This window comes from Taeniopygia guttata, chromosome 4A (genome assembly GCF_048771995.1).
Source record: "Taeniopygia guttata chromosome 4A, bTaeGut7.mat, whole genome shotgun sequence".
Classification (NCBI taxonomy): Eukaryota; Metazoa; Chordata; class Aves; order Passeriformes; family Estrildidae; genus Taeniopygia; species Taeniopygia guttata.
In genome coordinates this window covers 19,426,219-19,441,673 of record NC_133029.1, presented here as the reverse complement: position 1 = coordinate 19,441,673, position 15,455 = coordinate 19,426,219, and the positions used below count along the sequence as shown (strand labels likewise).

The 15,455-nt window shown below is 47.0% G+C and overlaps 1 protein-coding gene across 9 annotated transcripts; it reads left to right on the top strand.

Annotated features, from left to right (window-relative positions):
• Positions 1 to 454: 454 nt before the first annotated feature.
• On the top strand, positions 455 to 13,513 carry LOC105759175 (UAP56-interacting factor). Of its 9 annotated transcripts, none has more exons than XM_030273044.4 (9): positions 463 to 785; positions 3,097 to 3,240; positions 6,965 to 7,107; positions 8,387 to 8,511; positions 9,340 to 9,421; positions 9,782 to 9,822; positions 9,905 to 9,979; positions 10,645 to 10,756; positions 11,514 to 13,513. In XM_030273044.4, the coding sequence occupies exons 1-9, from the start codon at positions 716 to 718 to the stop codon at positions 11,607 to 11,609; spliced, it is 888 nt and encodes a 295-aa protein (XP_030128904.1). In that variant the 5' UTR covers positions 463 to 715; the 3' UTR covers positions 11,610 to 13,513. The 9 variants fall into 9 exon arrangements, with proteins under 9 accessions (XP_072785428.1, XP_072785429.1, XP_072785426.1 ...); XM_030273041.4 differs by having other exon boundaries at positions 465 to 785; positions 9,779 to 9,822; XM_030273042.4 differs by having other exon boundaries at positions 465 to 785; positions 9,337 to 9,421.
• Positions 13,514 to 15,455: the final 1,942 nt, after the last annotated feature.

The following is a 15,455-nucleotide window of genomic DNA, read 5'->3' as shown; positions in this document are numbered from 1 at the left end:
GCTTCTCACTTGATGCATGGCAGCTCTTTGGAAGATATTGTCCTCCTGTCTTTTTTTTTTTTTTTTTATTTCTTCAACTGTCTTTTAAAGTGGAGGAAGATGGTTTAGCTTCCATTTTGTAGACTGTAGAATAGCTTCGGTGCCATAACCAATGCTACAGAGACTGAAAGATCCCTGAGAAATCTGAGTTCTGTGAGTAATCGGGATGCTGCCCCAAGACTAGTTCCAAATGGGTGCTTCCTCCTCCAGGCGCTCACAAATATGAGAACAGACTACGTGCACGAATATGAGCCACGAGTATCTCTGTTCGTGTAGTTGCCTTGCTTCCGAACGAAGCAAGGTCATTCCATCGTTCACGTCTCAGAATTGACTGCCGGGTTGTTAAGATACATGTGCTGCTGGCATAAACTCCGGAGGAGGAGAATTCGGGGGGAGAAGCGGAAGAGTGTCAGCCCAGAGGCTGAGGCACGGTGCTTAAGGCAGAGAGAGATGGAGTGGAGGTGCTGATGGACAGGATCGCCGGGGAGGGTGCGGAGGGCAGGCAGCAGGGCAGGGCTGAGCGCGGGCAGCCGCGGAGCGGGCCCCTCGCCACAGTGACAGAGCGGTCGGGCACGGGGCCGGAAAGGGCAGGACGGGGCACGACGGGGCCGGGCCGAGGGCCCCGCGGAGCGGGCCGGGACGGGCAGGCGCAGTGAGCGTGCAGGGCTCCGGGTCCATGGAGACGGCGGGGCTGCAGCCCGCGGCGGGGTCGCAACCGGGGGCCGAGGAGATCGACATGTCCCTGGGTAGGTGCGGGGCTCTGCCGGGCGGCGGGGCCGGACCGGGCCCTCCGTACGGGCGGGAGAGCTGGGATGGCTGTGTGCAGGATGGCTCGGGCCGGGCTCGGGCCGGAGGTGGTCCCGCTGTGCGGGTGCCCCTGTCTGAGTGGCAGCACGGGCAGAGGGGCCGCGTGCGGGCCCCGGGCTCGGCGCTGGGCTGGCAGCAGCCCGGAGCTCACGGCAGGGCGGCCCGGGGGACTAACGCAGAGCAGCCCCGGTGACAGCGGAAGGGGAGCCATGGCCTCGCCTTGCTATTTATAGCAGCTTGCTCTGATGCTCGCCATTCCTTTGGCACGGGGAATGTGGACTGTGCATAAGCAACTATCAACCGCCCTGTCATGAACTCCCCAGGCCTGGATTCTGACGCATGCATGAGAGATCTTGATGGATTATCGTGTTGATGTCTCTGCTGTGAAAGGAAACTCCACCAGCACCTTTTATTATTGGGTCAGCTTCCTAACTGAAACCTTGTGTCATTTCTTCCCAGTGAAGAGTCATTTGCTAGAAACAACGAACATTTTCCACTGCAAACTTAAACTGATCCCTTGGCTTATGCACCCTTATTTTAATGTCTCTATGAGGAGCTATAGCAACAGTTATAGCTCATTTTTGATTTATTTTTCTTCCATAGTGCTGCACACCCTTTTCCTCTTTGCTGATGTGTCATGCTCCCTTTGCTTTTCATCTCCCTCAGTGCTTCTCTCAGTCAGACTTCCTGTAGTCTAGCTCCATATTCCATCCAGAATACACCTTACTCAGGATAGAAGAGAGAATTGGAAAACAAGAGGCCCCTGGTGAAGAATTTGTTCCATCAGGTGGTTTTTTTGTGTTTTCACATACATTTGTGCATTACATAAGTTAGCAGTCACAAAAAAATCTGCAGTAGCTGCTTTAAAGCTGCCCTGATAGATCTAATTCTGCCTGAGGGCATACATGTATGGTCAATGATCTCTCAGGTTTCCCTTGCAGCCTTGTGTAGTAGTCTATTACATCACTCTGTTTACCTCATCAGGTTTATGGGCACAAAAGCCAGGTTAACAACTCATTCACAAACAAAAAAGACACTGAAGGGTGACAGATCAGGCACCTGAGCATTCAGCCCCTCTCATTTCCTCATGCTGTGGACAGCCCACCCTTGGATGAGTGTGGTCACCTCCCTGCAGAGCAAGCAGGGATGCTTTCAAAACACTTCAAAGCATCCTGTGCTCCAAATCACACATGTCCCAAAGGCACACTTAGCTGAGACCATTAGCAAATTTATCCCAAGAACATGCCCCAGCATCTCCCAGCCTGTTCTTTTCCTGGGAGACTTGAAAGAGAAATCATAAAAGCAGCCTGTTCTTACACATGCTCTTGTTTCTTTTCCTTGGGCTTTTTATTCATTAGGACACAGGAGTTTCTTGATAGGAAATGACAAGGGACCAGTGCTGGAGGTCTGATAATTCATGGTAAGCACTCACTGAAAGCTGATGGTACTTCTGTCCTTTGACTCCAGTGATATATTAAGGAGCTGGAGTAGCCACTGCCTGGGAAATGGCCTGTTTTGGACACTTTGTTTCTTGCTAATTCGTTCAAGTTAAAACATTCTGCGTGCAGCTTCACAGATGTGCCTTTATTATTTGTAAATAATTGCAAAGCATTTTCTGGAAGATATGGAGTTAAAAGAAGAAAATGTTGGAAAATATGAATTAATGAAGAGACATCCTTTTGCCTTTGCCATTCCTCTGCATCAGAACAGCTTGAATTAGGAAGATCCCATTGATTGCAGACCAGCTGATTGAGAATGGAGGGGGCTGAGCTGTTTCTCGATGGAGCTCTACATCTGGCAGTACTTTGTGCATGATCCAAGTAGCTCAAGAACTGTCACATTCTCCCCACATTGGCCACCTTTCCTACAGCCACTCAAGTCAGACCTCAAAAAAGTTCTCTATCCAGCACTGAGCTCCTGGTGCCCCTGCAAAAACATCTTTCCTTAAGCTTGTTGGAAGCCTGCAGGATCAGACTCCTCAGTCTGAAATCTCTGTCCTGCCCATGGTGGGGGTGTGCTCAATGGTGGTGCATTTGTAAATCATTTGCTGCGCTCTAATCTCCAGCCCACAGGAGCCCAGTAAATTGATCCTATACTTTCTAAGCTAAGCTTAATCTTTCATTGTCTGCCCCATGTAGCTCACAGAACAGCAAGGTCCATGTTTACCGCAGACAATTCCAAGCACCCAAAGAGGGACTCACTGTTGGTGGAAAGTGCAGTTTCTATGGATTTCTCCTAATTTCATTCTAGATGACATCATAAAGCGCCACAGGAAAGAGCAGATAGATGCCAGTGCCTTGGGCGACAGCAGAAGGCAGCAGGTCAAGAACAGGAGTTCAGTCTCCGGATATGGGCGGCCCCAGTACCGATCCTGGAAGCAGAGGAATTTGCAAGGTAGATGGGCACTTGAGACCGCAGAGGCTGGCCAGGCTGGGAAATGCATTTTTTAGCAAAATCCATCTCTTAAATCCTTCTCCTTTCCAATTTCTGTGTGCATATAAGATGCACTCAGGCTCTGATTAGCTTTTCTCTCCATAACCATGGAATATCAGTGTCCTTTTAGAGCATAATTCGCCCATTTCTCTCCCTTCCGCTCTAATGAATTACTAATTTAAAGTGACTTAATATCTATTCTCTATTCCCCTTGGCTTTGCATATTTTAATTATGCCTGTTCCTAATCCTCATTTTCCCAGAGCAGATTTAAATTATAGAAATTACCCCCTCAATAACTGTATTTGATAGCTCAGTTATTGAAGCTAAATAGTCACTTTTGCCAAGCATGCTATTTTTTATGGTGAGGTTTTTTTATAATACCATGTGTTCACACCTTTGTTTCGTTCCACTGGCTTTTACCTACAAACCAATTATCTGCTGCATGAAATGACATCTCTGCAAACTTTTTTTTTAATTACTGCTAAGTCAATCCTTGAAGATTTTAGTGATATTTTGCAGAAATATCTTTTCAGTTGTACATTGGAGTACCAATCACAGATCAGGATAGTGGGATCACTGGGAGATATCCTGCTTGTCTCTGCTCTGCCTCCCACCTTTGTGTTCTTGGTGTCCACCTCACAGTGCCTTACTGAGGATTGTTCTAGTTCAATCATAATGGTGATAAATGCCCTTAGCAAATTGATTTTTCTGTCAAAACCCTCAGGCTTTGATATTCTCCCTCACTCAAGCAATTACTGCATTCAGAGGCAAATCCAATAAAATATTTTTTCCCTATTTCTTAGATGGGAGAGCTTTTCTGTTAATTTATATAATTATTTTGGCTAGTTTTAGCATTTCATAGGTTTCCAATGAGTCTGAATTCAGCCCTGCCAAGTGCAGAGACCTGCCATGCTGTGTGGTGCTGATTGTCAGTAGCAATTTGGGGAAGCTCAACATGACTGGGAATTTAGCCCATAATTCATCCAGGGGCTCTGTTCACTTTGGTTGCTGCTGAAATGCAGTCCCTTCTGGGCTGAGATGTGATAACCATTATCAAAATGATGATCTGAGGAGCCCAGCACTGTAATGACTGAGGAGGGGGAAGGGGTAGTATGCTGATTAAACCAGCAAGCAAAGTGCTGTTAATCCCTCTTGGAATATGGCTTAAACCTTTTCCCTAGTGGGGGAAAGATGATTTTTAATTACGTAAAATTAGAATTTCAAATCTCCTTGGAAAAAAGAGTCTGTCAGATGTGGAAACTTACTCTGGACTGGCTGAGCAGAGGTGCCTTTTGGCCATCCCAGTTGTGTTCAGAGCCTGGGTCTGAGCACACACATGGGGTGTGTGGGCGGGGGTTCTTCTCCAGCTGCTGATGCTGTGCGGTTTTATTGAAATGTTCTTACATTGTATTAAATATGTGCCAGGCCTTTTGCAGACATGAAGCCTCCCATGTGTCACACTTCAGGACACAGATGGCAGAGCAAGGCCTTGGTCCCCAGCTGGTGTGATGGAGTCCGCCTTGGAGGCTGATGGCTCTGTCATGTGTTGTTTGTGTTGAATGAGTTGTGCCTGAGTGCACTGCTGAGCACAGGCTCTCTAATAGGAACAGACTGACAGGGACACAATTTTCTAGTCAGGGCTACCTTCTGCAGCCATCCCTCCCATTGCCCTTATAGAGTATCCAGGAAAGGCAGCTGAGCTCAGTCTCTTGTCCTCTCCAGGGTGTAGGAGAACTGTGCAGCAAAGCTGGGTGTCCAGGAGGAGAGCAGTCCAGCAAATGGGCAAGAGATAGGGACAGGCCCAGGGTGGGGGCTGAAGAGAAAGAAGACAGGGCTAAAAACAGACTGGGGGAATAGAAGCAGGAGAAAAAAATCAAAGGGACATTGACTACAGCAAGTCCACATGTGGTCGAAAAGAAACAGTTTGCCGAAATTGAATGTTTGTCACCAGAGGAACATTTACACACCAGCACTTCTGCAATGAGAGGGCATTGTCTGCAAAGGAAACAACAGCTGACCCCAGAGCTTGTGAACTGTGTTACGTTTTTGTGCACATTCTCAGTTCTCAACCAGCACCTCTGGCCATGGGGCATGAGCATGGTTTTTGGGATCTGCTTCCCAAGGGCCTGTACTGTTGCCCTTCTGTTTTAGAGCCAGAGCAGCTCAAATGATCTTCAAGCATGTTCCAGTGTAGGCAGCTCCAGCTGGTGCTGGCTGGTGTTACACCCTGAAGCTGGAGCCTTCATTCATTGTGGCCGTTGTGACCCCTCACAGCAACAACACTGCTTCCTCAGAACACTTCATTTCCAGTTGCTCCAAGGCAGTATAAATTGCTGCCATGTAGCAGTCAATGATATTAGACCAATATATGCACCTCACTGCTCTGTGGTTTGTGTCAGTGAGGTTCTGCTGTGAGACCCAGGTTTGAGTGCACTCCCACTGCCCTCTGCCATGCACAGATTTGTGCCTAATTTATACAGCCCCCAGGTGTGGGCACATCTCACTGGTATAGCAGCTGTTGGGGGGAATGGGCTCAAAACAGAGGGGCTTAAGTGACCTTCTGGGGATAGCAAAGTCAGAAGCAGCAGTGAAGGAAAACACACGTCTACTGCTGTTCACCCTCTGTGTGCATTGAGAAGTAGAACATCTGGTTATAGATAATGAAGGTGTTTGGTGGACTTGGGCCACCTTCTGGACATGCTTGAGCTCCCTGCCTTGGTAACAGAGATCAGAACACAGCGTGGTGATGACCCTATTCAAGCAAACCCTTGATAAACTGGTGTGAAGAGTAGCCTGGTGATTCCCCAGCACTGGGCCAAGCTTAATGGTGCTGGTGACCAAAGTGGCTCTGCTTAGGTGTTGCTTCAGGGATCTGCTGGTTTGTGAGGTAACAGAAATAAATTCCATCTTGGCATTCTAGCCGTGGGTTTGTGATTGTTGTTGTGACTGTGTCAGCTCACACAGTGACTCAGAAACTTTCTGAGTCTCTCATTACAACTACAGAATTTTATTATGTGGTGTAATTAGGTTTGGAAGCACTGTGCCTCAGTCTGACAGGGCTTAGGGCTTTCCTCTTGTTCAGCTCTTCAGCACTCTTCAAAATCATCAGCAGGCTTAGGGGAGAAGGTTAAATGCAGGACAGACAGAGGGTGTGTGTGTATCATATAAGAGCAGCTGGAAGTTTCCCCTTCAATACGAGAAGCTATGGTGTGTCAAGCGAAAAGATAATAAATAAATAAATAAATAAAAATTATATTATGATGTGGTCCCTCAGAGCTATTTCAGGCTGCTGTGGGGTTGGCTTTGGCATGCTTGATCATGTGTATATCTGTATCTAAATTCTTTTTCTGTTTCATAGCAGTTAATTCATAGCAGTTTGAGCTCTGACAACAGATTGACATGTCTCCTGATGTAGGTGTTCCTGTCTTTATGAGGAATCAGAATTGTGAAAGGCTTTTCTCTTCTTTATTCTTTCACATCAAATAATGTGTATGGCAGTCCTATATACAATAAGAGTCCTAGAGAGACATTGGAAAAATTAATTATTTAATATGAGTGTGACTTTTACACCACTATTTCTGTAGATACTCCTGTTTCACATTAAGTTAACCTTGTAATCTATTTATGAAACTAATCATAAACCAAATTTTGAAGGATGCTAAAGTAAGAGGGCTTTGTTTTTAGGACCTAACCATTTCAGAAGAGGGTTTGGACAGCAGCAATTCAATCGGAGACAATTCAGGAATGCTTTACCTGGTCGCAAGAGAAGAGCAGCTGCTGCATTTGATGGAGTGAGTCCTTTAAATCGCCAAGCATCAGCTCAGGAGGTAGGGAATAAAGAAGGTATGGCTTTTCCCAAATGTCATGTAGAAATCTGCTCAATTTTATGATTCTGGATCACCCCAAAGAACAATCTAAAAAAAAAAAAAAAAAAATCTTTTAATGCCTGTGCACAGCATTTGTATGCATAGGTGAATACAGACATACATGCATGTGGAATAGCAATTTTACAGTTAATTTTATAAAGCTGCTGACTTAGCATAATTTTACTGATCAGTTCCCATGGGTTTTGCTAAAAAAGATGTTTTTTAAATTGGTATGAAATGGTTTAAAAATATTTCCATAAAAATTAATTCCATGGCATCTCATCTTACTATTATCATTTAGAGGAGGTGTGTTAAGATTCTTTATTTGTTCTCTACCCAGAGCATTTTCCAAGTTCCTGTGAAGTCAGAGGTCAGACTTGCTGACTTGTCAGGTTACTCTGGTTCAGAGATATACTTTCCACCAGAGACACTGCTTCCCATTACTCTGACAGATAGTGTGAGAGGCAGCTGGGTTTTCCTGCACTGATGAAAATCCACTCAGTTAGGAGGTCATAGATGTTCCGTAAGCTTTTTAAAAAAATGAAAGTGCTGAACAGGATGGCACATTTAGTGACTGTGTTGTAGGGGTATAAATAAGAAAGCTCTAAACTGAGCATGCATGTGCAAGGAGTAAGATTATTCCTGAAAAGAAAGACCAGGATGACTCAGATATTGAGTGTGCCTGGTATTTTACAGAGAGTAATAAGCAGTTGCTAGGAGGCAGAGTTCTACAGTAGCTTCCACTTTGCAGGAGTAAACCAAGGGGGAAGAATATGGAAATAGACGTCAGTTAGTTGGTACTAACATGATGGTAGTTGTCTCACAGAAATCACCAGTCTGGAGCCTGGGGCAGTGTGTGTTGGAACTGCAGGTCAGACCCTGCTGAGGGGTCTTCTGGTGTGTTTCATTCATCAGGGTGTGGTTCAGGCAATGCGCATGTCCAGACAAGAAAGAGCTGATGATCAAAAGGAAACCTGAGCAGGGCTGTAATGCAGATTCTGTGAGATTTGCTCTACATGGACTGATCTATTTTTCTTCTTTGGTTTCTGCAACATTAGAACAAAACATTCTCCCTGGCACTTGTAGTTCCATGTGCAGGAAGCAAGGCATACCCCCTGATTGTTGACAGCAGTGTCAGAGGAGAGCAGCATCTTGTGTGCTGTCCCTTGCCCTCACTGCCTGTTCTTGTACCAAGATTGTGCTGCAGGTGACAGCTGCTGAGGTCTTGCTGCTCTTTCAGGGCACCAAGAAGAGCAATACTTTTGCCGAAAGCAGCAGTGGGCAGCAGGAGGAACAGCCACAGCCATCTCCAGGCACCAAGAGATTCAGAGCAGATGCTGCCAGCATCTGCACCCCAGAGAGAAGGTAAAATCTTTGGTAACTCTGTATTATTTTGGTTTTCAGTGGTTTTTAGCTGTGCAACTCATTGTATTCCTCTGTCTGTATATGCCAGCTGGGTGTGGCTACAGCCATGTGCATGTGCAGCACCAGAAAAATACCCCTGACTATGTTAGGAAGGCACCTGGAAAGGAAACAACCTCACACTCATAGTTAATAATGCTGATATTAATCTCCGATTTTATTTCAGGAAGCACAGAAAATGTGACCTTTGTATTTTTAATAAACTTCCTCGTTTTGGGAAACACTTTTGAAGGGTGAAATAGCATTTATTTTCATACAGGCAGGAAATACAGATTCCAGCCATAAGGGATGGGCAGAGACAGGGTGTCTGTCCCAGTGAGGGGCTGCAGGAGCAGACTGTGCTCCAGGAGCTGTGAGGAAGGCAGTGTGCCAGGTGCTGGGCATGTCTCAGTGCCTGTCTCATCCCATGTGTTCTCTGAGCTTGAAAGGAAGCTCCTTGGAATCCTTCCTCATCTCTGAGCAGAACAGGGACTGAATAACATTGAGAAGTCCTTTCTGACCTGATTTTTTTTCTATGATTTTCCTCACGTTTTCTGCTTTTAATGAAAAAAGCTCAGAACACATAAACTGTTGCCTCATTTGAGCAGAAAATCAAGTTCCTCTGAAATCCTTTGCTGGCAGAAAAACCTGTTGAGCTGAACTTGGTAACACACAACCTCATTTGCTTCTTACACTGCTTTTTAAGACCAGCTTGGATTAGATATTTTGGCATTAAATGTTAGAGAGAACTGGTATCATCCTCACCTCTTTGTCTCTCTTCTTTACCAGCAGGCCTTTCCTGCTGAACAGGGGATCGGCGTTCCAGCAGAAGCGGGTGCAGCAGTGGCTCTCCAAAGCCCGCTTCCAGAGAGGGGTCAGTACTTGAGACATTTCCTCTGCAGTCTGATGGTAGTGACAAACCTTCACGTTTTACCAGCCCAGTTGTAGCTTTGCTTCCAAAAGTAACTGAGGGAGAGAGGTGGAAGACCTGCATGTATTGGTAGGAAACTATTTGCAGGCAGTTTTTAATGCAGCTTGGTATTCTGGCAGCTGGGAAGTAAATCCTGGGAGGGTGATTAAAATGTGTCAGTGGGAAACCCCAAATTAGCATGTTTCTTGACAATTCACAAGAAAGGAGCTCTTCAGATACACCAAACAAAATCCTGGAAAAGGAATCACTGTTTCTGAGAGCTATTTATTTTAAGTAATTGTTTTAAAATATATTTTACAGCAGATTGATTCTCAAGGAGAAGGGAAACCGCCAAGGATGAGAAGGTAATTGGGGAACAAAGGCATAATGCAAATACAACAGTGCTTTTTCAGGCTTGAAGCTGGATAAATCTCCCTGTCTTGGCAGGTGGCAAGTGAAACCGAGCCCAGGAGCAATTCTGACTGTTTCTGTGGTTAATCCCCAGGCAGGCCAGCCCAGCCCGTAAGTAAATGAGGTGATTTGTTAGTGTGGGAACCCTACAAAAGCCATTGCAAGTTCCTTTAGCATTATTGCAGCTTTATTTCTGTAATGAGTGTGCAGTGAATGGTTCAGACCCAAAATGGTTAGCAAATGATGTCTGGTTTGTTTCCCAGCATACCAGAAGGAGATGCAAATTTCCTGTATTTACCTGTAATTGCATGGTAATCTGTAATTATCTTGCCCTCATTTGTTATGCAGAGTGAGGAGAAATGGAAGCACCATTGTGGGAAGAGGTGGCAGGCTGGTTGTGCTGGTTGTGGGGTGTTGGGAGAAACAGCGTGCCCCAAAGGGAGACCTCAGACCTCGTGCTCCCTGTGTAAGAGGAGCTCAGAGGCTGGAAAGGGGCAGCTGCAGGACCTGGCACCCAGCTGGGGGCAGAGGGAAGGGTGGGTGAGGGCATTGTGCGTGTTCTGGGTGCAGAGAGCACCCCTCAATAGCCTGGATGTGACAGCCCCCAGTGCTGCAACTCTGCCTGCACAGCTGCACTCCTGGCTTTGCCAGGGGTCAGACACACCATGGGACGGGTGGAGTGTGCGGGTGTGTCCTTTACTCCGTGCAGATTTGCAGAGGGTGGTAAGTGAGCTGCTTTAGCATCCTGAGTGGCTGCAGCTCTGTCCTTTCCCCAGGCCTGGATCCAAGCGCCCATTCCAGCGAAGCCAGAGACCCCCAGCACGGGTGGCCAAGCCCCAGCCCAAGGGGGTGCTGCTGAGATTCAACTTCCGCGCCATGGCCAACCAGGTAGACAATTGTCGACCGGACAGGAGGCACTTGGCTCCTTGCAGCAGCCCTGCCACTGAGCTGTTAATGTCACACTCAGGTTTTTGGGGCTGCCAGCTGGGTTTATCTAACACAACCTGGGAGGAAAGTCCTGTAGCTATGTTGGCCAGGTTGCTCACAAAACTGAAGGCACTTGAGAAGACTGTTCAGCAGCTACAGACTCAGCCCAGTTTTCCCCACTCTGATGGCCTGTCTTGGCCTGTCCATGTGCTCGCTTGGAGCAGGGAGGTCCTGCTGATGAGTAGTCCTGACCAGAGGGGACTGTTTCACTGTCAGTGCTTCCCATTCTTCAGAGACAAATGGCACTTCTGGGCTTTGCTTGCTCTTTGCTTTGGTGCCCGTCTTGGTGTCACATTTTACACTGAAGTATGGTCCAAGAGCATTGGGGCAGCTGAGAAATCCCACTCCACCTTCTTCATTGGCGGCGTTTCTTGTCTGGATGGTTTGGTTTTTACCTGATGCCTTGTACTCAAATGCCATCTGCTTGCTCCTGTTCTTGCCAAGGATGCCCTGTGTCTTGGGGCTCGGAGCTGCTTGAAGGTTTTCCAGCCACACACAGTCTGTCAAGCGCCCTGTCTCTGTGTGCTGAGTGGTTTAATTGACTAACCAGCTGTGAATCACTAGCCTGACTGATGGGCTCTAATCAATACCCCGCTACAAGTTTGGCTGTGCTTTGCCACAAGACAAGGAACTGACTTGCTCTCACTTTCCCCTGCAGACCAGCCTGACGCTGGATGAGAGGTTCTCTAGTCTGAGGAATAAGAGGCGCTTTACAGCAGCCAGGAGCGCCGGACGGACAGTCACCATGCCATAGGACCGCGTGCTCGTCATAGGGACTGCATGTGACAGTCCAGGCTCCATGACGAGGCCTCAATAAAAGTCGCTAGATTCCCTTTGAGATAGCTGATTTGGCAATGTGCTGTCTCCTTCGTTACACACAGAGTGAATGAGTGATTGAGGGCAGGGATCAGGCAGGATGAGAGTTTGGGCCAGAGGGACATTGGCAAGGTAGTGGAGGGGGATGGGCGGAGATGGATTTACAGGGAGAGTTCTGCTGGAAAGCTGTAGGGCTGGCACCAGTTGTGTCCCCCTTCCAGGGCACCCTGTGCTGACTATGGTGATGGCTGATAGTGGGAGGGTGTACCATGGAGCCTTCCCTACATTGCTTGGTGGGTAGGAGGGTTTGATGATGTGTCCATGTCCTTTCCTGTCTCCATGTCTCCACATGGGAGACAGGAAAGTGGAGATGCTGCAGCTGCCCACAGCCACCAGCATCCATCTAATTGCCCAACTTGTGCTTACAGGCATCCCTGCCCAGAGGTTTGCAGTGTAAGACCACTCGACCCTGAAAACTTGTTGCTTTGCCCTGGCAATCAGGCCTGCGCACTTTTCATTTCTCTGTGGATTGCTATGCTGTTCTGACTGCTGCTACAGGGATAGGGTGAGACATGCCATGCCGTGCTGCTGGAGTCACTGTCCACAGCATGGAGCAAGACAGGCTGCCCCAGCCCAGATCACATTTTCCAGTGCTGAGTAGATCTGCATTAGAGTTTTTGTAGTTGCAGCTCCACCTGTGCTCAAAGCAACATCATAGTCAAACCAGCAGCAGCACTCTGATAAACATTGGGTGAGATGTTAATGAGCTGGGTTTAGATGTTTGTTACTGAAGCCCTGCATCAGCCCTGAGTAACTCCTCCATTCTCCATCCACTGCTGGAACCCAGCACTGAGCATGCTGGACACAGCCTGTTACTGGGCTCTAAGCTACACTTATAACAGGAAATACTTGATAGACTGCTTTACATTTTACACCAAACATCTTTAACAAGAGACTGGACTTGGCATTCGTTTTATAAGAATGTGTGAAATGTTAGTTGAAGAAGCAATGCTGTATGAGTCCAGTGCGGTGAATAAAAAACATAACTTGTCAAATATCACCTCTGGTTATTTCCTTTTCTTCAACAGCTCTTTGATGCAAGTTCAGCTTCTCAGAGTGACAGTGCATGACAATGCATGGGCTGGTGCTTTGGGGAAAACTGGTCCACATTGGTGCCCATCTGAAGGTAGTTTACTGCTTTAAAAGCTGGCTCCAAAGCAGTGTGAGATTTTCAATAGGTATTTGGTAAAATTTTCGCTGTGGTCTCTTATGCCTTGAATGTTACTGGCAAAATTATCAGAGCAGTCCTGGCTCTGAGTATTGTCCCAGACTGAGAAGCAAGATGTATTCATTTGCCATCTGTATAGCAGTTGTCTTCTGTTAAGTAGGCTGTCCTTATCTCGTCCACAACCAATGCTCACTCAGGGGAGACATCTGCTGATTATGGGCCACTGAATGTCACTGCATGACTGATAAGAACTAGAACATCCCACTGTGAGATGCTCCGCCCAGAGGGAGGAGCCAAATATTTCTACCTGCATATAATCTTGAGTTTCTGGAACACCGGCACAGCTTTTTCTGCACTGGATTTCCCAGAAGAACAGCTGTCTCTTCCACTGCAGGAAGACTACACCTTTTCTACAGGATCACTGCTCCAACAGAACCACAACTGACATTCCAGGAGGACTGCAGCCACAATTCCCAATTGGACTGCGACCAACACCCTGACTAACAGAGTGTCAGGTTGTATTCTGACTCTGTCAGTGTAGTTTTGGTTCACTGCATTGTTTATCTTTTTTTTTTTTCCTTCCCTAATAAAGAACTGTTATTCCTGCTTCCACATTTTTGCCTGAGAGCCCTCCTTAATTTCAAATTTATAACAATTCAGAGGGAAGGGGTCTACATTTTATCATTTCAGGGCAGGCTCCTGCCTTCCTTAGCAGACACCTGCCTTTCCAAACCAAGACAAGTATGTTCAGAATTAAACAAATGCACCCCTATGCAAATAGTCTGTATGTCATAGAAATTGACAAGTTGAGCAAGAAACACTGTCACAAATGGCAGTATTCGTAATTTCAGTTGCCTCCTGACTATAAATATGGACAGAAGATGGCAGACTCGCTAGGAAAACGTGAGTACTTCTTCAATCAGATTGCAAAGGGATGGAGCCATTCAGTCATGAAAGAATAGCTGAGTGGGAAACATCCTTTTGCTGTTCAGATTGCACCCTGTTTCTATTCTCCAAAGAAATGGTTTTTAGCAATCTGTACCTTAATAATCTTTTAACCGCTCTTTAAATTTATATTGAGGGCTTAGTTGGTAAAACTGCTTTTTTTCCTAGCTTGATTGCCTTGCAGTGCTGGGTGACTTTTTATGTAGCAGGATATAAAACAGGCTTTGCACTGAATTCACAAGCAGCCAAAATGCATAACCATCACACTAAAAACATACTGGGAGAGGGCACAGTGTGAGCTTAGCAATAACTCATTCTGCCACAGTACTAAACCCACAGAATAATTGTCTCTAAAAGAATTATCCCCGCTGTTGTCAACAGAGTGAACTGCTGCACAGGGCTTGCCTGTCCTTTGGGAAGGGTATTCGTGTGACCCAGTTTAGCTGCTTCCTGAGCCATCACTGGGGCACATGTGCCCTGTGCTCATCCAGTGTCTGACAGTTCCCATGCACTGTCCTGTGCTGGACAGGTGGGTCAGCAGTTCCCCACCTGGGGACTGGCAGCATCTTGCTTTGGCCGAGCTCCCAGCCAGGATGGCTGCGCAAAGGCCGGGGCCACTGTGAAGGGGCAGCTCTGTGACATGAAAAACTTCTAGTCTCTTTCAGGCCAGGCAACACCACCTCCAGAGTAACACCTCCAATGGTGTCTGAGAAGTTTAAAAATGAAGGAGCAACTGCAAAGGGTTAGAAGAGAGTCCCCACAGTGCATCTTGCATCCCAGGGGAGGGAGGACACCAGTATAGTTGAGTGGCCCTGCTTGGTCACTGCACGGAACCCACACTACCATTCACCTTTAGCCACTTGTATCATTGCATTTCACATCACTTGGTGGAGGATTCTTCCAGTATTGCTTTTTGCTTTCTATTTATCTGTCATTCCAAAGGGCCCCTGCTCTGCTTCACTCTTACCAGCTGCAGAGCCACTTTGCCTCCTGCTCCATGTCTGCAGGCAGAATCGTCCTACACACTTGGCTCAATGCCAGTCTGAGTTTATTCATCTTCCACCCTCTCTGACTGGAACCTTAACCAAGGGCAGCAGTCAGCAGTGTTTATACAGGTTGGCCTGATTTTCTTGCTGTGAATCTGGGGAATGATTGTTTTTTTCAGGGCAAGAGCAGAAGCTCTGGCCCAGTCAGACTGATTGGCAGATATTCATCTGAAAGCTCAAATCCCAGAGCCCCCACAAGTACCCACAGCTAAGGCAGAGGAGGCAGACAGCCACAATATTTGCAGGTGACAATGGGACCCCTTTCCCCCAGAGCTGCATTTTGCACACTGAGCTCTTTGCTGGAAGGGCAATCTATCTGCCAGGACAGGGTGATCCCCAAATGCACACAGCATGGCACTGCAGGATTGAAGCCTTCACTCTTCAGGACCTGCTCGGAGACCCTGGCTCATTGGTTCTGCTGAATTTCACCCAGACATCAGCCACATCATATTTCAGGTCTGGTCCTTTTGTGATCAATAATGGCTCAGCTGTCTATCAGTGACCTGTTGCTGGCTGAAGGCCAGTCTCTTCCATACCCCCTAGAGAGGGAATTTCCCTTAGATCC